Source organism: Saccopteryx leptura, chromosome 5, assembly GCF_036850995.1.
Source record: "Saccopteryx leptura isolate mSacLep1 chromosome 5, mSacLep1_pri_phased_curated, whole genome shotgun sequence".
NCBI classification, from domain to species: Eukaryota; Metazoa; Chordata; class Mammalia; order Chiroptera; family Emballonuridae; genus Saccopteryx; species Saccopteryx leptura.
Genome location: NC_089507.1, coordinates 115930316 through 115953494, shown reverse-complemented (window position 1 = coordinate 115953494; position 23179 = coordinate 115930316). Strand labels below are relative to the sequence as shown.

Sequence of the window (23179 nt, the reverse complement as noted above, 5' to 3'; positions counted from 1 at the left end):
AAGGGAGCAAGGAAAACCCGCACATCACGGGGGCAGGAGAGCGACCTGGGAGACGCTCCACCCAGGGGCAGCACCCCCACCCTTACACAGACCACACACAGGTGGCGCTGTCAGAGAGACAGACACAAATATCAGGCCAAGATCTTGCAGCTGGTAAACCCGTGAGCAAGCCTAACACAGCCATTTCCCCCACACCAACTTTATTGGCAAAGGTTTGTATACCTACCTCTTTATTATTCTCATAATTCTGTAAAATCTTTAGAGATGTCTCGTCTTTCATTCCCGATAGTAATAATTTTTTGTCTTCTCTTTTTTACAAGATCATTTTGCTTAGATGTTTATCAATTTTATTGACCATAAAAGTCATCTTTTTAATTTTTTCTTTTTCTATTTTATATGTACTAATTTTCTCTGTTATCTTTATTAGTTCCTTCTTTTTGTTTACTTTGGGTTTAATTTGGTCTGCTTTTTCTAGTTTCTGAATGTGGAAGCTTAGGTTACTGAATTTTAGATCTTTCTTCTTTTCCAATACCAGCATTTAATTTTTTAAAAAGATTTTATTTATTCATTTTAGAGAGAGGAGAGAAAGAGAAAGAGAGAGAAAGGGGGGAGGAGCAGGAAGCATCAACTTGTAGTTGCTTCCTGTATGCGCCTTAACCAGTTAAGTCCAGGGTTTTGAACCAGCGACCTCAGCACTCCAAGTTGATGTACTATCCACTGCACCACCACAGGTTAGCCTAAACTGCCCACTTAAAAATGACTAAAGTGGTAAATTTTGTTATGTATTATTTACCATAATTAAAGAAATAAAAAAATTTTAAGGAGGAAGAACTCCAACAATACCAACAAATCTAAGGGACAGTGTATGGCCTTTCTGAAATCCTGATCATCCTAGGCCAAACTGCCACCTCTCCTGTCACCTCATCTAGGCACAGTGATAGCGTCCTTCTCCCAGGCCCATGGAACACATAGAAGTCAGCAGCTAACACAGTGGGCAACATGTTAGGTTCCCTCTAACTGAGCTCTGGAGCTCTGCTGTCACTAAATTTACAAGTCTTTTTCCCAAGAGGGAATGTTTGCAGCTGGAGCCTGACTTAGTTTTGTCTCTAAGGCCGGAAAACACCTGCTCCCCACAGACTTTCTATGGCGCTTTATATGGCTTTCAAAGCTAGACTAATTCTTAGCTGACCAGCAAGATTTCTCTATGTTTGGTTGTGTAACGTTATCTAAACTCAAGTAATCACACAATATTTTAACGCTTTAGCAGGGAGAAGACTATACAAAATTACTGTCGTATGTGTCCTAGGTCGTTGATAACTCAAGAAGCTTAAAGCAGAGCAAAGCATTGGCCTGGCCGGTTAGCTCAGTTGGTTAAAAGCATCGTCCCGAAATGATAAGGTTCAATCCCTGGTCAGGGCATTGATGAGAAGCAAACAAAGGATACATGACTGAGTGGAACAACAAATGAATGCTCCCCTTCCTCTTTCTGTCTCTCTAAAAATCAATTTAAAAAAGCCCTGGCTGGATAGCTCAGTTGGTTGGAGCATCCTGGAGTTTGGAGGTCGCCAATTTGATACCCTGGTCAGGGCACATAAAGGAGCAGCTCAATGTTCCTGTTTCTCTCTCCCTGCCTCTCTCTCAAACAACACCGGAATTGGGTGTGCTGGTAAAAGACTTCACTCTATAGAACCCTGCGGTTCTGAGCTGGTTCTCTGACTAGAAGCATCAGCACACAGGTTGCTAGAGATGTAGGCTACCTGACACCTATACCAGACCTACTGAATCAGAACCCATACATTGACGAAACTCTTAGGAGTACTCATGAAAGTTTGAGCAGCACTGCTATGGGGAATGTTTTTCAGAAGGCAGGCTTTAGACCTCCCACAGCCAAACTGCCTGAGAATACTTATTACACATGCACATTCCTGGGTCTTGCCCAAGACTTACGAAAGTCAGACCATATGTGTTTTAGGCAAATTAGCTTTGAGAACTATTGCTCCAAATAGTTCAAAAAGCTGCTTTGATGATTCAGATACTCTCCCTCACCCTCAACAAAGCTCTGCTTTGGGAAACATGGTTCTGAAAATGTGAGATTTCCCAACAACCATGCAGGGAAGGGGAAAGAGAGGGAGAAGCGAAGCTCCCCCTCAGTGGGCTCTGAGGTAGCTTTGATTCTTCACACCTGGTTGGAATGGATTTTTAAAGATTCTTTCTCATTTCATTCTCTCAACCTTAATTTTTTCTCTCTCTTCCCTTTCTCTTCTCTTCTTGTCTTATTCCTAACCTTCCCCTCCCTTCCTCTCTCTTCCTTTCCCCTCCCTTCTCCTTCTCTCTCCCCCAGCCCCACACACAATGGAGTTTTTTAAAAAAGGAGTCAGAGGAGAACCATGGCTCATAAATACTCTGCATGACAAAGTAAACTGACCAGGGATGCAGACCTTCCACCATGCTTATCTCTGAGTAGCAGCCGCACCAGTGTCATCAAGACGACATGTGGCTGTGACAGCTGTCCTCCTCCTGCTTTGTGCTCTAGTGTGAATAACCTGCAGCTTTCTCTTCAAAGGTCTGGCTTTGAGTAAAGGGACATGCTTGTGATGAGACCTAAATGGCCCAGGAAGGTCCTCTGGCCAGCCTGTATGTGTGTCAGTCACCATTTGAGTGCTACTTCACGCCAGGCATGTGTAGACAGTCTGGGAGCACCGAGCTGACACTGCCAAGTGGTTCTGTTCACTCAGGTCCCTCTGAGCCCCACACCCAGCTGAGACATGACCATACCACCCGAGAGTAAGGCCAGGAGCCTGAGAAGGCAGAGGTGTGCAGTGGTCAGATACACATAAATCATGTGGATAACAGGACAGGGATACCCATGAGGGATGCCACTTAGTTCCAGGGCCTTGAAAGCCAGCCTGGTGGGAACAGATGGAAGCACACGCCCGAGGCCTGCTTCTCCCCCCAGCACTCCAATGGGCTGTGCGGCCCGGGCACAGGTGACCAGGAGTTAATTGAACTGGATGCTGGAGCTGGCGGGGATTGTGCAGGTGTCGGTCCTGTCCCTTCATGTGTTAACATTAGCAATGTCTGAACCTGCAGAGAAATTTTTATAAAAGTTTATCTGAGCCAAAATTACTACAGGTGCTTGGAGAGCCACATCATGACTGCTCTGGAGAGTAGTGGTCTGCAGTTTCTTTCAGGTGTTTGCAACTGAGGAGGAAACACAGGTAGAATTCATGCACGTGGGAGAAGTGAGGCGGTGCCGTATTACAGGGCATCTAAGATCAGGTGCTCTCTTGCACACTTCCAAAGGAGGGGTCTGAAGGGTGGTGGTGGAAGTAAGGATTTTAAAGGGGCATATCAAAGGTGCATTGATACATATGTACAGAAACAAGGGACAGGGCTTGCTTAAGGCAAAGATAAGCATTTTAGTAAAGAAGTTACAGCCCTGGCTGGTGGCTCAGCAGTAGAGCATCAGCTGGCATGAGGACATCTGGATTTGATTCCCAGTCAGGGCATACAAGAGAAGCAACCATTTGCTTCTCCAACAGCTAACACTCGATTGATTTGAGCACGTTGTCTCTGGGCACTGAGGATGGCTCCATCGAGCCTCTGCCTCAGGTGCTAAAAATACCTTGGTTACTAGCAACCCCAGATGAGCAGAGCATCGGCCTCAGGTGGGGGTTGCCAGGTGGATCCCAGTGGGAGTGTATGCAGGAGTCTATCTCCCCTCCTTTCATTTAAAAATAAAGTAAGTTATATGACTAGTTAGGCACGTTTCTGGGCTTCAGCTTCTGAGATGGACAAAAGCTTGACCATGCCATAGTAACTGAATGGACAGTACGTTTCTTTAGGAACACAGGTCTCTAAGAAGATATATAGAAACGTTTCCCAGCTTAAGCATTAAGTAGGGGATTCAAATGACAGCAGCTTTGGAATTTGTTAGGAGCTCAAATTCTGGACCGTCAGTAACTGTATAAACTTGAGTGAATCTCACCTAGAAGTATATTGATCATCTTAATATCTACTTAAAAGGATTGTGAGGATTAAACGAGTTAATTACTGTGCATAGGATGTTACATTATAGCCCTGGCCTAGGGTAACTCAGTAGGTTACAGCATCATCCAGATACACCAAGGTTGTGGGTTCAATCTCTGGTGAGGGTTCATGCAAGAATCAACCAATGGATGCATTAATAAGTGGAACAACAAATCAATGTTTCTCTCTGTACCTTCCTCTAGAATTAAAAAATAAAGAGGATGGTACATTGTAAATACACAGTAAGTGGTAGATGTTATTAACTAGACAGGATGTCCAAGTTCCCTTGATGACCTATTTCTCCCTTTCCCTAATATCTTACTGCATTGGGTCCCTCACTTCAGGCCATTACAACATTGGTAGCAGAGTAAATGAAAAAATGGCAAGGAATTTAGAGGTCAAAGATGCAGTTCTGAGTAAATTTCTTCATTATTTTGCAAGGGTGGAGGAGATTGAAGTATCAACTTGCAGTTGCATCACTTTACTTGTTAACTGATTGCTTCCCATGTGTGTCTTGACCCAAGGGGAGGCGGGGGGGGGGGGTGTCCTCAAGCCAGTGACCTTGGGATCATGTTGAATGATCCCATGCTCAAGCCAGTGACCTCGGGGTTTTGAACCTGGGACCCGTGTCCCATGTTGACACTACCCACTGTACCACCACAGGCCAGGCTTAATTTTCTTACTTTAAAAAGTGAATGATAGGAATATGTATTTTCTCTGCATTTCAGTTGGTATGGATGTTGACCCTCACTTGCCTGCCTGCCTTCTCTGCCACATGTCAGGTTCTACCTCTGTGTGCTTGACAAGGGCCGTCTTATTCCCTACCCACTTTTTGATCTTAGGCCTCAATCTGCTAGGTTGCGTTTAGAAATTTTGATCCTTATCCTAATTACTCCAGTACATTTAAATTTTTAGCCACTCAGTCACTAGAACTAGAACTGAAAGGCAGCTTTTTGTCTTTTCTCCTTAAAGAACAAAGAACAGAATAAACAAAAGTATGATTCCCTTTGAGACAGGGAATTCTTCCAGGTGAGAATAGTTCTGCAACAGCCCATCAGTGAAGCTGATGGTTTACTACACCAGTCTAACCCCACTCTCTTCTCACCCAGACCCATGGCTGACATCTGGAGAGGAATCCAGTTGTGACCTCCAGCCCAGCACTCTTCTCCAAATGTCAAGACTTCTATACCCAGGTACCCACTTGGCATCTCCACCTGGATGTCTAATGCAGACCTCAAATAGTCCAAAACCAAGCTTCCCCAAACCCACTCCTCCCAGTGCTTCCCTGTGGGTATATGCTCAGGTCAAGAGTGTTGGAGTCACCCTCAAATCACCTTACTCTAAGGTTCCTCATACCTATTCAGTGAGCAAGGTTTACTGGGTCAACCTTTAAAATATACACAAAATTCAACTACTTAAAATTTTTTCTCATTGATTTGAGAGATGGGGGTGGGGGAGCACGGGAGAGAGGAGAGATAGGGGAGGACAGGAGAGAAAGGGAGCGGGAGAGGGAAGGAGAGGGAGAGAGAGACATCAACTCATTGTTCCACACTGAGACGATGTTTGATCCACTGAGCCACCTGGCCAGGACTAAACTTCAACCATCCCTGTCACTGTCATCTCTCACTAGGCACATCACGGTTTGCTTCCTACCTGGGCTCCCCAAGTCTATTCTGAACAGCAAAGCCAGAACAAGCCTGTATAAATCATATCACTCCTCTATTCCAAACCCCTTTTGCAAGTAGAGGAAAAGCCAAAGTCCCTGACCTCTTCTCTTTCCTGCTGCACCTGCCATACGGTCATCCCCCGGGAACCAAGCACGCAGGGTTTCTCATCACACAGAATGCCAGCCTTGCCTGCCCTCCACCCACTCTGGCCTGGCTTCTCCTCTTTCCTTGCAGGACTCTCCCCACTAATACTTACCATTATACCATTTACATTTTCCTTATGAATTTCGTTTTAATCATCCAAGGGGATTATAAACTCCCTGAGGGCAGGGGATTATAAACTCCCTGAGGGCAGGAGTTTTTTCACTGCTGTAGGACTAAAAATAGTCCCAAGCAGAGTAATCACTCCATAAATAATTGTTGAAAAAAAATGAACTTAAAGATAGTCATCACTCCCATTCCCACGTCCCCCCTGACTGATTTTAACGAAAAGTTACACAAAAGTTCTTAGGGTGAAAATAAAAGCAAAAGACCACTGCACGTTAGTTTGTCAACATGTAATGCCCTGGGTTTATTTTGTGAGAATTCTATCACAATTCTTCCAGGTGGGATTAAAAACCTTAAGAATAATGTATGCCATTGGACTGGGCATTCAGACTTCGGCACTGACAAAGCACTGGTAGTAGTCTGGTAATTACCATTCTCTTCACAGAAGAGAGGTCAAATATTTCCAAAGGAAGGCACCCGATATTTGTGGTTCTGGCCTCGCAGCCTTCTGGAGAATCTTAAAGGAAAAAGCTGGCTGGCTGTTTGAGAAACTGGAATGATGATACACGTACAGCAATTACTGCATTCTTCTCCCTTATATCCTTTTTGTAAGAACAAGTAAAGAATGAAGTCTTTTAAACAATTTGACAATAAAAAAGTACAATTTCTTTTGTGCTAAAAAAAAGGGCAAGACAACATAAACTCCAGTTGTAAGGACTCCGTTTGCATACTTGAACACTTTTTGGTGTGGAAGGAAATGGGACTACTGGGCTGTTTGCAGAGCAGCAATGTAACATTAGTGCTTTAAGTACCAGACATGGCCCACAGCTCTGTGGGCCCGTGGGGATGGGAAGATTCAAGAGACTTCATTTTTAGCTTGTTACTTATCCTAATGAGAGTGGACCAGGAAGATCCCCATTTAACAGTACATTCCCCATTTTTATTTTTAAACTGATGCCTTTTTCTTTTAATTCTGTATGTATGTCACCATTTTTTTCACATGATACACAGAAAACTCAGGGACCCAGAGGGGAACCAAGTTATGTTATACCATTTACAAAATACCAAGGAGTCCACAGCTACCTAACACATTTACTACAGCACAGGAACCAATGAAGGTACAGTGTACAAAACTGTAAACACAGCACAATAAATAGGTAAAACAGCAGGTTCCGCACCATGCACATGATGTGATGACACTTCATCTCTATACAATCTCACATCTCACACTCTTTGTTGCAATTTATTTCCCTCCCGCCCCCCACCCCCAAGTGCAAAGCATCACAAATGAACATTTCTGTATTCAAGTAACATATATACAAGGGTATTACAAATATGCAGTACTGTACAGATAATTGCTGTATTCTTAATTTACAGGTGTTGATTTTTTTCCTATTAATAGTAAGAAAAGAGAAATTGAAGCATGAGAGATGAGCATTGCTGTCGAGTCCCCACAGCTGCCACAGAAATGCATGTGCTGCATCCCATCATCCCTTGCATTCAAATGCTACTGATGCATAGCACCTAATCGAGTTTCCAGGCCGTGGTCCCAACGGAGAAAGCTACGTCACCTCCATTGCGACTGTGTTGTCTGCTATATTGTTTAGTGCTGGCTTTTCCGGTTCATGATTTTCCCTGTTGAAATAAAGTTCAATAGATTATTTTTCTGCAACAAATATAAACTGAACAAACCAAAAGACTATTTTCCCAATAAAAAGTTTAAATATTTTTAATGATAGAAGAAATTGGATTCTTTTGGGACAAGATAGCAAGTAGAAGAATATGAACCTTACACTTTTTTAATCAGAAATACACAACCAGAAGTCAAGCTTATAAATCCCACACTGACTATATCACCAACAGAACTACAGGAGCACCCAAGCATCCTGCTCTTAAAAACACAAAGAATTCCCAAGTTTTAGTTTTTGGTTTTAATCCGCTCCTCCATTAAAACTCTCATAAAAGTTTAAACAGGAGCCTGTGTGGCTGAGGCCCCTTTGCTCAGGACTGTGAGTCAGGCTGTGTATGCAGGCGGAGGGCAGCCACCGAGTGGGGACCAGCCTGCATCTTGGCTGTTCTGTCGCCTGGACTGCCGGCCGTGCTTAAAGAAGTCAGTTAGCTCCTCCGGATCTCAGTTTCCTCATCTTTGAAACAAAGGGACTAAAATGAGTTAAATATAAAGTTTCCCATATACTGCAAGTGTTCCACAGTCATACAATTCTATGTGATGAAAACCATGTATTTATGTATGTAAGAACTATAATTTATTGATCAGCAGTGATGAGACCCAGAATACTAATAAGAATGAACTGGTACTGAGCGGACAATGACTGATGAGTTTAGGAGCAGACAGGGTGTGTGGGTTTGTTGCCTGAAGCCCTGCTCCTCCCTCCAGACCAGGAAGTCGAAATACCAGTCTGGCCTTTTCCCATTTCAACTACTAACTAGTTTCCTTGTTAGCCCCTGAAACCATTTCTATTCCCCCAACTCTGTTGTCTCTCCTCTGCCCAACCAAGACCAAATCTAATCCTACTGTGTAGAACATTCCCAGAACACTCCTGGTGTAAAAAGATGTTTCCTTATATTTAAATTATAGTCATAATCTATACAACTAATTTGACAAGTATATAATGCTTTGTGGTATCTCTAGAACGCTTTTCACCTATTATTTACAATCAACATTTAACTTTTCGCACTTTTATGCTTGTCTTCTAACTAAACTGAACACCTCTTGTCTGTCTCTGTCTGTCTGTCTCCCCACAGTACTTTGTGGGCAGGCTTGTAGTTACCATTAACACTGAACCGAGTGGGACCAGAGCAAACACTCTGAACAGTCTAGGGAAACCTGACAGGCTAGCACAGAAAACAAGGGTAACCTGGCAAGAATACCATAAACCGCTCCATTATTCAGAGCAGCTCAGCACTCTAGCCATGTGCATCTGTTGGTTCTGTGCACAAAGAGCGGTGGGAAAAACTACAGACAAGGAAGCAGTACAAAGGGAACCATATCCATCAGACGTAGAAGAGTGAGACCATTATAAGCACCTATCATACTATGGAAGTGATACACAAATCCCCAATCATTTATTCAATGTTCACTAAAACAGTTCAACAATACTAAATTACATTTATCTGTTTAGTTCTTGAAAAAAATAAGGCATTCCCACCTATATCTTCTTAATGCATATAAAGAAAAGAGCAAACCCCCAAAGAAATAAGTAGACAGCGATGTCTGAGGATTCAAGTTAGACTCATTTCCCAAACACTTTAGACTTAAACTGATGGCTTACCTTGGGGCTGAGTCTACAGAAGATGAAGATGGGACCTTGGAAACTTGACAGTTTGCTGCGGCAGCCAGCTTTAAGGCAGACGTTGGGACAGCACTTAAAGTCCTAGGTATGTGTCGTGCATTTATGGGAGCAATAGAGTTTACAGTGGCAACTGATGAAGGTACAGTTAATCGAATGTTGTTCCCAATCAGAACCTGAGTTGTTGCAGAGTTGGCAGCAGTTACTGGATGACTCAGTACACTGTGGGAACTTGTAGTCTGCGTCACTAAGGGCTGTGACAGAGTTGAACCTGCCGCCGACGGACTTGTGTGCACCGGTGCTGTCGGTGTAGTACTGCTGAGGTGTAAGCCCTTATAAACTCCTGGAGAAGGGGAGAGAAGCAGCTGACGATGTGCAACCTGGCTGTGTATGATAGGTAGGCATCACAAACCGTGTCACAAACCTCCTTACCTGAGCCTGGAAGGACGCCATTCACCCCAATCCCGAGCACCACATCATCCTTCATCTTGAATCCCATCAGTTGTTCTGACGTCACCAAAGCAGAAGCAGCAAATTGAGCACTAGCAGAATCCAAAGTCTTGGAAACAAAACCCTAAAAAAGAAAATACAAAACAAATCTAATGAGCATCACTTAGTTTCAAATTAAAGCTACACAGGTATAGTACAATCAGTTTGAGTATAAACAAAAGTTTCAAACCATTGAAATATCTTTCTCTCTTTTGATAGTCTTAAGTTAGAACAATGTTCAAATAATCTTATAACTCGAGGATTATGAATTTTGATTTATTTATTTATTTATTCATTTTTAGAGAGAGAGGAGAGAGAGAAGGGGAAAGGAGCAGGAAGCATCAACTCCCATATGTGCCTTGACCAGGCAAGCCCGGGGTTTTGAACCAGCGACCTCAGTGTTCCAGGTCGATGCTTTATCCACTGCACCACCACTGGTCAGGACAAGGATTATGAATTTTGATCTTTCTACGTGACACTATATAATATGGATAAGTCAACTAGCAAAATCAGCCTCCTATAATGTAGAAACAGGAAACCTCCAACACAAAGTATTGCACAAGAAATGAGTAAAACATTTCAGTGATTTGCAAGTACATATAATGAATAAATGTTAACTTCTTTCACCTAACTTTCTATATATGTACACACAACCAAAGGCACCGATAGTAAGATAGCTACCTCTTTAGAATGAAAGTAACAAAATATCATATCAGAACTTAGTCTAGAAGTCCTTGAAGTTTTTTTTTTTCAATTTTTTTTTTTTTTTTTTCCATTTTTCTGAAGCTGGAAACGGGGAGAGACAGTCAGACAGACTCCCGCATGCGCCCGACCGGGATACACCCGGCACGCCCACCAGGGGCGATGCTCTGCCCACCAGGGGGCGATGCTCTGCCCATCCTGGGCGTCGCCATGTTGCGACCAGAGCCACTCTAGCGCCTGGGGCAAAGGCCACAGAGCCATCCCCAGCGCCCGGGCCATCTTTGCTCCAATGGAGCCTTGGCTGCGGGAGGGGAAGAGAGAGACAGTGAGGAAAGCGCAGCGGAGGGGTGGAGAAACAAATGGGCGCTTCTCCTGTGTGCCCTGGCCGGGAATCGAACCCGGGTCCTCCGCACGCTAGGCCGACGCTCTACCGCTGAGCCAACCGGCCAGGGCTCCTTGAAGTTTTTGACATGAATTTTTCTTTCAAGCTGCTTAGAGACTCAAATCTCAGCCTTTAGGCCTTAAATGTGTTTAAATGGCAAACATTTATCATGCATTAGGTTTAAAAGTGATTTCTTCTAAAAGAGGTTATTTTTAGTATAACTTTTAATAAATTTTAATCATCATTAAAATCACAATGTAATAAGCTAGGTGTAGGTGGGGTTATCTATTAAAGACATACATCACAGACTACAGGTCAGACTTGAAGACAGGGTCTCCATCTTATTTAACTATGCTTTTTAGCTTTACTTTTAAAAATAGGGAGCAGAGGCAACAGCTTCCATACTCACCTGTAATGTTCTTTCTAAACCCTGTATAGAATGGCTATGATGTAGATTCAGGTGAAAGCCACTTTTCTGCTGGTTAGATGCAAGGTTCTATGACAACAGTTGGTAATTAGAGATGAACTCTGGTGGGAAACAATGAGGGATAATCATAAGACAGACAAATCCCTCACCTGTGCAGTGTTGGTGGAGGAATTACTATCTGCTTGCTGTTGCTGAATTTGTGCAAGCTGCTGTTTCTGCATGAGTGCCAGTTGCTGTTGATGTTGCTGGTATTGTTCGGCTGTAAATGCTGAACATAAAACGAGGAAACACTTTATAAAGATGCACAACATCATACACACCTTATAATACTAAAATTTCAGCATTAAAAAATTGTGCAAAATTAAAGCCTTTGACAAAAGCTCATGGTCCTGCTAAAGATCACTTTCAAATGAAAATATAAGCATTTTTTTACAACCACATTTAACAAGAGTGGCTTAAGTCTAAAGAAAAACAGAATTAAACTTCCTGGTTTAACACAGGAAAGAGAACTGCTCACTTCCCAAGATGCAGAACCATTATTTTTGTAAGCTGTGACACTTGTGTAAAAAGGTAATACCAGCTTTTTTAAAATCCACATATTTGAAATCAACTTTGCATTAAGAAATCTGATAATTACCATGTAGTTTCTAGTTCACTCATATTACTGTCCCAATGCATTCAGATGATCCCTCACAGAATAGTCAACTATTCTACGTATTTTCTAATCTCAGTCAGTATAAACATTTCCTCTCTATGCAACACAGGTTGTTGGTTTATTACCTTAAAAAAAAAAACCCATCCTTTTAAGTTTAACAGGAAGAAAAGAGGCTCCAAATGTTAATTAACTTTCCCCACCCAATTAACCCACCTGGAAAAATCCAGTCACTAAGAACGGAGTTGTTTATGTTGATTTACTGTACAGAATGATGTCTGAGGAAAGACACTGTGTTATGCTACTTATGTTTGTCTATGGAGAGCTCAGTTCTAAAAAAAACAAACAAAAAAATGTTCATTTATTACCCTCCCAAAAGTGTGTTCAGTTTTTTAAAAGGAAACCTTTTTCTTTTTTTCTTTTGCCAATTAAAAAAAGGAAAAAAAAGCACATACAATCACAACATCTGACCTTAAAAGGCTTCTTTAAGAAGCCTGTGGTGTTTGGGTTAAGAATTATTTCAAAACAAAAAAAATGGGTTATCATGCATCCCTGGGTACCAGGGAATCTATAAATCATGCAAATTTCCTCAATTTCAAGTTTGATGTTTTCAAAATACTGCCATCTAATTTGCTGTCTTTAACTTCATTGTGATAATTTAATTAGAATTTCACTTCATCAAATTTTGTAATTTTCACTTACAACTCACGAAGAATCTCTAGTATATAGCTTCCACCTTGTACAACTATAAAATGTATAGGTAGAAATGCCACCATATTTTGAAAATTGTGAAAGAAGTTATTAGTATATATACATAGGCGCTTATACTTGAGTTGAACTAAAATTTTTGGGCTTTAAGAGCCAAGAAATAAATTTTTGTTGGGAAAAGTCTATTGATATTTTAACTTTGCGTGTTATAATCTATTCAGCTGATATCTGTCCTTTGATGAGCTTCTTTTTCAAACATATTTGAAATCCTAAGATCTGATTGCTATAGGGGAGATTTTTATTAATAGGCCAATTCCTCAATATTGACATAAAACAGTAACTTTCTGTCAACACGACCATTTCCATATGACAGAAATGTGGTGAATTAGAATTCGAAGAAAAGCTACAAAAATTGATTCTGTCCTACATGCTTATAATTATTTCCCATTATGCTTAAAAATACATAAAAAGCAATTGTTTAAGCCTAAAGATCCTTAATTTGTTTTGCTAATATGGTTTTGAGATTTATACTTTAATTCCCTAAGTTTGGGTGAGCTGCCTACCTAAGTCTAGAATTTCCTAGTAGGGAATGCTCAGTAAATTTTTTAAAAGAGACCATTTCTTGATGGTCAGGGCATTATAGATCTAGAAAATCAGTAGTTTAGCATTTATTGAAGACCCAATATATCAAACTCCATTTACATGAATGAACTCTTTTTGTAGACCTTTGCTGGTGTTTGTGTGTGTTTGTTCCTTTGTTCAATCTTTATTTTTTTTAATTATTATTATTTTTTACTTTTCAATTACAGTTGACATTTAATATTATACTAGTTTCAGGTGTTCAGCATAGTGGATAGACATTTATGTTTGTGTTCCAATAAAAAAATTAGCAATAATAAATTAGAAATTGATATAATAATAAAGGTTCCAAATATTTTTGCCCTATTTAAATCAACATTTTAATCCTTGGTCTCTGAAGGTCTTGTGAATTCTACTTTTTAACAACTGTTAACTTTCTCATAGTAACAGAGTTAGAAATAAAAATGCACCTGACATTTTAGATCACTATGTTAGCCTATTTCTTAGATATCTTTATATTCTAGAGTCCAGTTATAAAAATTTCCAGGCATGCTGTTCATAAACGCTCTAGAAGAATTGTGCAGGTAACATATGAGCTGGAAGCAATAGTAGTAAATCCATGGGTCTGGGGGCCAAGAAATCTGGACTGCTATTTTAGTTCTCAGGTCTATCATAACTTGTAGAGTATACCGTTTGGGACTAGTACGTTCATCTAAAATATGAAAGAGATTAAATTAGGTGATCACTAAGTTCTTTCCAGCCATGAGATGCTATAATTTTAATTTTTTCCTGAGACATAAAATTCCAACCCCAAAAAAGGCTGTGTGACTGAAAGGAAAACGTGGAAAAGCAGTAAACTGGACCAGGTACACTCTAAACTGGGTTTTGTATTATTATTTATAGAGAAAACTGATACCACCCTGGGTGCCATTACAATGTAGTACAATGCTAAGTAGAAATAAATAGAAATTACCTTATGTCCCTACATCTCTACTAAGGAGAAAGACTCTAGGCTACATGTCTGCCTCCGTATGGGGGTGGTAGTCAAGTCTGCAGTCCACACAAAGACGGACAAGAGGGTTCTGTAGACAGAATCAGAGTCATTTCATGGAACCAAAAATTCTAGATTAGGATGGATTGTTAGTGATTTCTTTCTACAATCTCATAATAGAGATGGAGAAACTTTCATCCGAGGTCACAAAGATATGTACTAGTGGAAGTGAAAAAAACCCACCCCCAAATCAATGAGATTTTAACTATAAAAAGAAATAGACAAAAGTTCATTTTAGATTTAATATTATTTTAAGAAATAATTAAAAACCTCTTAAGTGAATTAAGTGCTGAAAAAAATTGCAAAAATGCAGCCCCTGACACAGAGGAGTCTAGGCAGGGAAGAAGAGTCACATGAGGGACACGCTAAAGCTGATGAGGGTGGGGCGGAGCATGACAGGATGTCAAGTATTTGAAAGACACTTGATGTTAGAGATCAAGAAAACTTACTCAGTATGCTTCCAAAAGCAAAACAGGAAGCAGAAGATTTAAATTTAAGAAGGCTGCTTTAGTTCAGTACATGGACAAACTTCTAAACAAGGTTTGCATATAGTATAGTAACTCGATGGAGAAGGCTATTGACTGTGCTCTCACTAGAGGTGTCTAGGCTTATTTTGGTCACTTCTTACAATTTTCTGGGGTAGGAGCTTAGGTGAAATAATCTTAGATTTTGCAAGGCCACTTATCACACAAGGAAAGCACCAGCAGCTGGAACAGTCCGCAGCTCAGGCTGCTGCCCTTCAGGTCACATCCCTGTGGCAGGAGCAGATAAACTAAAATGATCACAGAAATGCAGGGGAGGGGGACAGGAACTTAGGAAAAAATAAATGACTTAAAATTTCAGTTTGAGAAGATGGATTCTAGATTACCAAAATGCGTATTTTGTTAGAAAACAAACAAACACCCCTCCCCCCAATAAACTCAAACAGTTATTTTAAAAGACACTCTTCAATTACAAATTTCTTTGGGCAGTACACAGGTAGAAAATTATTTTAATACAGAAAAAAGTTAACTTTAAAGAAATAAATATAAAATGAAAGGACTCTAGACAATTAAAAATATGACATCCTAATCAGTAAGTTTGAATTAATAGTTTAGAATGACATTTATGAACATTTATCAGCTGCTACACAGAAATCCAATCCGAAAACAGAAGTTAGGTAATTCATTTGATAGCAAAACATGACTGAATCTGAATTCATTTGGCTGCAAATGACTTGAACACGAAATTATTTGTGGCCAAACAGACGGCTTAGTGTGATCACTCCTGCATGTCACTGTAAAACTGTAGAATTGTGCTACTTGAGACTGCTGAGGGTGCAATTCTGAACTGTGAGACATATTAGGGTAAGAATTAAGGTCTCGCAGATTTAGAAAATTCAACAACAAAAATATTCAGGGCTCAATTTTGTAGTTCCTTTTCTGGGGTAAGATTAAAATTTTATGTTACAAACTGAAGTAAAATGAACAGTAAAGCTACAGATATTAAGACTCAAAATATAACATTCTAGCTAAAAATTTCCTGTTCACTTATGAAAATAATCTAAGTCTTTAGTGCAGAGATGTGAGGTTAGAAAATTTAAAATGTTGATGAAATAGAAATTCAAATCCTGAACAGATAATGGTGGTTTAAAAATCACTTTTCTGGTCTGACCAGGCAGTGGCGCAGTGGATACAGTGTCGGACTGGGACGTGGAAGACCCAGGTTTGAAACCCTGAGCTCACCTGCTTGAGTGAGTGTGTGTGTGGGGGGGGGTGTGGTGGTGTGGTGTGGAATCATTGACATGACCCCATGGTTGCTGGCTTGAGCCCAAGGTTGCTGGCTTGAGCAAGGGGTCACTTGGTCTGCTGCAGCTCCTGGTCAAGGCACATATGAGAAAGCAGTCAGTGAACAACGAAGGAGACTAAGGAGCCGCATTGAAGAACTGATGCTTCTCATCCCTCTCCCTACCTGCCTGTCACCAAAAAAAAAAAAAAAAAATCACTTTTCTGTTTTCAGTCTGTCATCTTTCTTTTTTTTTTTTTAAATTGTATTTATTTATTTATTTTTTACAGAGACAGAGAGTGAGTCAGAGAGTGGGATAGACAGGGACAGAAAGACAGGAACGGAGAGAGATGAGAAGCATCAATCATTAGTTTTTAATTGCGCATTGCAACACCTTAGTTGTTCATTGATTGCTTTCTCATATGTGCCTTGACCGTGGGTCTTCAGCAGACCGAGTAACCCCTTGCGGGAGCCAGCGACCTTGGGTTCAAGCTGGTGGGCTTTTGCTCAAACCAGATGAGCCCGCGCTCAAGCTGGAGACCTCGGGGTCTCAAACCTGGGTCCTCTGCATCCCAGTCCAATGCTCTATCGACTGCGCCACCACCTGGGTCAGGCTGTTTTCAGTCTTTCTGAACGCTAAAAGTCTTTCCTAATTATGATAAAAGGCATTAAACTAATTATGGCATCTTACATCTCCCATAACATGCAAACTCAAACAGATGCAAGTAATACCCAGTCACTGGTAACAACTACATTTTCATTTCTTTAAAAAAAAAAATTTTTTTTTAGATTTTATTTATTCATTTTAGAGAGAGAGAGAGAGGGGTAGGGGGAGGGGCAGGAAGCATCAACTCCTATATGTGCCTTGACCAGGCTAGCCCAGGGTTACAAACTGGTGACCTCCGTGTTCCAGGTTCGTGCTTTATCCACTGTGCCACCACAGGTAGGTCAAAGAGGAAATTTTCAAAGGTGACTTCATAGATTAAAAAAAAAAAATTAGGAACTGTCCAAATCACATACAGACTAAAGATTATTAAAAATATGTAACTTATCCTTAATCGCCAAAATCTAGTCCTTAAAATTCTAAATGCATATACAGCAAGACCTCCCAAGCTCCTTGCCACTGCGCCAGTCTGCCATGGAGAAGCACTCAGCCCTAGCTAACTAGACCACCCACTCGCTACACAACCATGCAAGATGGCCAAGACAGGGAAGCAAGCAAGGAAGTTCTCAACAGTTAAAACAGAGGCTGCAAAAGCTTATGTTAAAGCTCATTCCCTTTACTAAAAAAATAGGCTCCTGATGTCCTCATTTAGAGTTTCCTATTTGAAAAGGAGACTAGAGAGGCCCGTATAGGCCCAGAAAAGGGTAAAGTCAGTCCAGAGGGCATCACTGTCACAGCACACACATTAATATTTCAAACAATGATAGAATAATGAAAAAGTGGCTAAGTCAGCACCCACTTATTTGGCCAACACATCACCCAATTCATCTAAAAAAGTGGTTAAGTTCTAACTCAGCACAGTATAAAACAGGCCTTAGAACTCCCCGTGGAGAGCAGCACTGATGCAGACCATTCCCTTGCAGCACGCGCAGCCCAGACAGTCTTCCTGCTGGCATCAGGCAGTCAAGCAGTATTTGTGGGCCATGTTATATGGAAAAACTACCTTTAGAACCGTAACTGCATGGCTGAGGTGAGATGCCTCAGCTATGAAGGAGGCATTGGTGCCAGTCCAGACGCCCGCAGGAGAACCATGCAGATTCACTCCTGCTCCCACTGGCCACTCTGGCACACACATTCCTCTAGTACAACTGTATGCAGAATCCTGTGTAACATCTGAACTGCTGAATTTTTATCTTTTTCCCCAGGGGCCTGTCTATATTGAATTCACTTAGGTAAACACATGGTACAAGTCCACTTCCGTGCACTGGACAAAGCACGAAGAGGAAGCTCACGAACACGGAAGAACAAAGTGCTGCTACCACAGCAGCTGCTGGTACCTGCTCTCTAACGGAAGGAGGGCTTGTGAAATCGAAGGGAAAAAGGAAAACAAGGAAGTCCAACAGAAAAAACTGATAAACCCATTTTTAAAAGTTATATCATATTTTTTAAGGAAAGGAAATTATAGAGCAACTAAAGTTATTTTTTCCTGCTAAACTTTTGGTACCACTTCTGTTCAATGCTTGTTTACCTTTTAATATTCTTTGGCCAACACAGATCAAGTAAGTTTTACAGTATCAATGCTTATTTAAGTTGTATAGCAAAACAATTCACATAAAAAGATTGCTATAAGATCTTAAGGATGGACACACAATTCAACTTCTCTGTTTCATAAAGTGAAAAAGATGGCGGTTGGTTCAACATGCCAATTTCCAAGGACAAGTCTCAAAGTTTTATACAGCTTCAACATTTTTATTAGGGAATATACTATAATTTTTTACTTTTAAAGTCCCTATACTCACACTATAAATAAGTCCTCTTTCATTTTAAGACTATAAAAGCAGAGAGAAACTGACACTTCATGGCATAGACCAAAATTAATGGGATTAAAAACAATTGGTTAGGACTCAGATAATTTAGATTATCTTGTAGTTAATTTCTAAAAACATGAGCCGAAAGACTTTCACTTCATAGAAATACTTTTTTCTGACCATAAAGTGAATTATTTATGAAATCTTTTCTGGAGGGTCTTTAAGAATAACTACCTACATATTCATTAGAAGGTTTTACTGTAGCCTTACCAGCTGATTAGGTGGACAGGATAAACATCTCTATAGTCCTTTTAAAATCTCTATTTAAAGTATCTTTATAATAATCTGTAGAACATATTTTAAACAGTGGATTTCTATAATCTATATGCCTCAAATAACATGTATACTTTAAAACAGCTAAAATTTTAGAAATATTTTAAGTAGACAGCATTTATTTTAGACACATTTCACAAAGTAGACATAATGCTGAAGTAAATAATTATCTAAAAACATTTCCAAAATTATTAAATAATATTCTAACTTGAACATTGTTCTGTGAAAAATTAGTTTCTCTTATAAATTATACTGGATTATTGAGGCAGATAAAGCTTACACACGTATCGGCCTGCTGGTCTACTTTTAAGCAGTTTATGGAGAAAGGCTAGAGAAGTGTCTAAGCATAAAACAGCAACACTTTATGTTCCATATTTTCCCATATTATTTTGAAAATATAATTGCTCAATCTTGTGGCTCTCAGACTGCACCCAGGACACAAATGTTATATGTTAATAGCACTAATAAACCATCCCATCGTATGTGGGTGTGTTTAAATAAAGACACATGTACAAACAGGACTCAAATAAACATTTAAACCTAGTCTTTCTTTTGTAAACTACTTGGAGAGAAAAGGACTTTTAGCCGTAAATACAATAAACCACACATTCAAAAACTGGATAAACCTGACACTTCCACAGAAAAGTCCATCATAATAAACAAACATACCGAAGTGCGCTGAACCGCCGCTTTTACTCTGCGTAGAGGTACTGCATGTCTGGGTCCCAGGTTGTGCTGTTCCTGTTCGAGTTATACTCTGATACAATTTTCTACAGGAGAGTTCATCATTGTCACTGTCATGTAAGGATGGTGTCCGAGGCCTGAAATGCCGCCATCTACATGATTTGACATTGACTAGTATCTGACTGAGGTCTTTAGAGAGAGCTCTGTCCGAGGTATGTGTTTCTGAGGTATTGGCAGATGGGCTGACGGGAGGATGCTGTGGTGAGGAGAGCCTTTCCCATTCCAGATGGTGAAACGCACCGTCACAGTCCGAGTGGGCTCTGTCCAGTAAGACCCTGGGAAAGCAAGGCAGGACCATGGATGTGAACAGCCATCTGAAGTTACACAAGAAAGGTTTCTCTTTCTCCCCAACTCCAAAAAGCCACCTCACACTGACATTTAAATTTGATTACTGCAGTATTTGGCTCTGTACACTAAAATCTCAATGTCTGATAAAGGTTTTTTCTTTAATGTTATAATGATCCAATTAAGTAAGAGAGTAAACTCAAAGAACAAGGTAAATATTTTACAACGGTAAGAGCTGTAACAGTTCTGTGAGCCGGTCTACCAGTATAAATTACTGAGAACATATGAAAGTATTTTTCTTTTCAAATTACTTTTAAACCAAAAATTTTCACATCCATGCCGGTCTACCAGTATAAATTACTGAGAACATATGAAAGTATTTTTCTTTTCAAATTACTTTTAAACCAAAAATTTTCACATCCATCACAAAGCACCAGAACACTTTTTAAAATGTTGCTAACATATCTGTTTCTCTAAGTAAAAACTTCATTTTTTGGGGGGTAGGGGTAGGAGAAAAGCAGTAAAAGGCATGTATGTGATCTTTGGAATGTTATACCATTAACATTTCTAATAGATAAAATACTTGAGATGTTATTAATATAAACTTTATAAATGACACCAACTTAAAACACTGAATAATGTTTGTATAGAATAAAATACAGCGAACATAGAGAATTCTCACTACTACTGATGTCAATGTAATGATATATGAAAAAGTGCTTCATAAAATGTATTTTGGAGATAGAAAAAGACGACTTCGGGTAGTCAACACACAATGCAATATACAAAGGATGTATTATGGAACTGCACACCTAGAATCTATATAATTTATTAACCATTGTCACCTCAATTGCTTTAATAAAATTAAAATATATTTTGATGCCTAGTGATAAGAACTGCAACTAAGTTTCAAAAATGAAAGACATGAATAAGCCATTAATTTACTATAAATCATACCCTTAGGTTTCTTCTTGAAAGCACATTGATATGATCTGTTTTGCCTTTTTTCTTCACATTTTACATAAAAGCTTTCTCTTTGCTTCTCTGGGTTCTACAATTCCTCCCCTCCCCCACACAACCTTTCATACAAAGGCATCTGAGTGTGAGTCTGGAGTTCTATCATATTTAACAAAGGAGTAACAATTAGATCCTGACAAACCGGGATGTCAAGGTCAGTCACCATGTCACTTGCAGCCTTTTTACTGACGAATTAGAGAACTCAGCATACCCTATATAATGTTTTTTAGCCTATTTAATATTTTTTTTCAGTATCTTCCGGAATTCCTGAAACAACTTTTGTAGTTTCTTTAACTTAATACAATTTAGGCAATCATGATTTGCACTTGCTCTGTCTGGTGCCTTTTGTTAAGACTGTGAGGACAGACACCTGAGGCTTCCAAACTTGGGAAGAGCAGCTCCAGGAGGGATCCAGTAGTTGCATTAAAAGCTGTGGTTGTAGAAGAACCAGGCATCAAGACAAAGTATTTCAAACAAAATCAGTCAAGAACAGCAAATGGGAACAAATGAGCTATTTAGGATTGTCTCACTTTAAAATTTAAATTTGATTACTCTACTGTCTAAAACAGTGGTCCCCAACCTTTTTTGGGCCACAGACCGGTTTAATGTCAGAAAATATTTTCACAGACTGGCCTTTAGGGTGGGATGGATAAATGTATCACGTGACCGAGACAAGCGTCAAGAGTGAGTCTTAGACGGATGTAACAGAGGGAATCTGGTCATTTAAAAAAAATAAAACATCGTTCAGACTTAAATATAAATAAAACGAAAATAATGTAAGTTATTTATTCTTTCTTTGCGGCCTGGTACCAAATGGCTCATGGACCGGTTCCGGTCTGCGGCCCAGGGGTTGGGGACCACTGGTCTAAAACATCCCTATGCTTAGAATACAGGAATACCTCACCTTCCACCGCGCCCAACCCGTCTTCGCGCAAACCCAATACACCTCTGCGGCACGGTGAGGGTGGTCAAGCAGTATCTGTATCGCACGTCCCCTAATCCTCCGTCTTTAGGACTAGTCCAAGGCCAGTTGCCAGTTTGGTCTAAATGATGAGGCTTAAAAAAAAATCCAAATTATTTTATTTGGTCAGTTAAAGATAAGCAGTTTGTTATTTAACGAGAGCCGGAAACTTACAGCATAGTACTGACAGCCTGCTTTCCTACGGAAAGCAAAGAGACCGTCAGGATCATTCTCTTCCTCAGCTTCCGAAGAACCAGACAAAACCTGTACATAAAATACAGTTGAGTCAAAACACGGGACTTTCTACATGCCTCCTCTGTGTTCCTAGAACAATTCTTACACTCACCTGGGAGAGACGCTCTTCGTCCGAGCTGGGGAAATCATACTGATTTAAGTCTTTAGCGTTGAAGACTGGCAGTGCAGCAGTACTGGCCTGCTGAGGAGGGGCAGCAGCGGAGGACGGGAGGACTTTGGGCTTCTTTTCATATTTACGCTTAGGTCGAATAAGGTCGGCTTTATCTTGCTGCAATAAAGTCATGAGTTAATCAAACATAAAAAACCACTTTTAACAATCAATAAACCCACAGTTTTAGGAACGTTTTAGAAAGAACTTTACTGCTATAATGAAGGCATTCATATTCACTAGGTTTTGTCATCTTATGTTGTAAAGTGTTAGTCTGGTTGGTCTCTGTGAAAACATGAATATGCTCCCATAACCTAAATATAATCTGATAAAGTATTTTGTTTTCACTGAAGTAAAGGAAAAGATGAAAAGTGCTCCTGCTTCTGAACCCTGTTTAACTGCAATTAGGTAGTATTCACTACTGGCTCCCGTTTCTTTTTCCTAAATTTCTATTAAAATACTGAGAGAATTAAATAAAAAGAAAAAAAAGAGGGATATCATCTTTACTCTAGAGAACTAACAAATCAATATGGGGGAAATAGTAATGAAAACAATTTTATATACACATAGAGCAGACTTCAGATCACTGGTAACAAAGTGGAAAATAAAGCCATAATGCCAAAGTGTCATGAAAATAAAAAGCAGTGGAGATTTACTACCAGCTAAATAAACAATGAAGGCATTCTGGAGTGCTGAACTTTGAGCAGTTTTAGAGGATAAAAATACGAAATCAATAAATAAGGGAAACATCAGGATAACACAGGCAAGAGTGACTGAGCTGATGAACATAAGACATGTCAGAAATATGGATGGCAGTCCTCGCTGGTGGCTCAATGGATAGAGTGCCGGCCCAGAGTATAGACATCCTGGATTCAATTCCTGGTCAGGGCACACAGGGAAGTGCCCATCTGCTTCTCTCCCCCTTCCCCTCCCATAGCC

At 40.1% G+C, this 23179-nt stretch overlaps 1 protein-coding gene across 5 annotated transcripts in view; it reads right to left on the bottom strand.

Annotated features, from left to right (window-relative positions):
- Positions 1–6238: 6238 nt before the first annotated feature.
- Positions 6239–23179, bottom strand: part of EPC1 (enhancer of polycomb homolog 1) — a 103122-nt gene continuing 86181 nt past the window's right edge. For 3 of the 5 annotated variants that reach the window (XM_066384566.1, XM_066384565.1, XM_066384567.1), the window contains exons 7-14: positions 22184–22360; positions 22012–22101; positions 21781–21932; positions 19500–19849; positions 11421–11539; positions 9704–9845; positions 9254–9614; positions 6239–7598 (exon numbers count right to left, since the gene is read on the bottom strand). In XM_066384566.1, the coding sequence (XP_066240663.1) occupies positions 7526–7598; positions 9254–9614; positions 9704–9845; positions 11421–11539; positions 19500–19849; positions 21781–21932; positions 22012–22101; positions 22184–22360 (1464 nt within the window). In that variant the 3' untranslated portion in view covers positions 6239–7525. Of the gene's footprint in view, positions 7599–9253; positions 9615–9703; positions 9846–11253; positions 11373–11420; positions 11540–19499; positions 19850–21780; positions 21933–22011; positions 22102–22183; positions 22361–23179 lie in introns of those variants that run through there. The other 2 variants (XM_066384568.1, XR_010751502.1) reach the window with 2 other exon arrangements.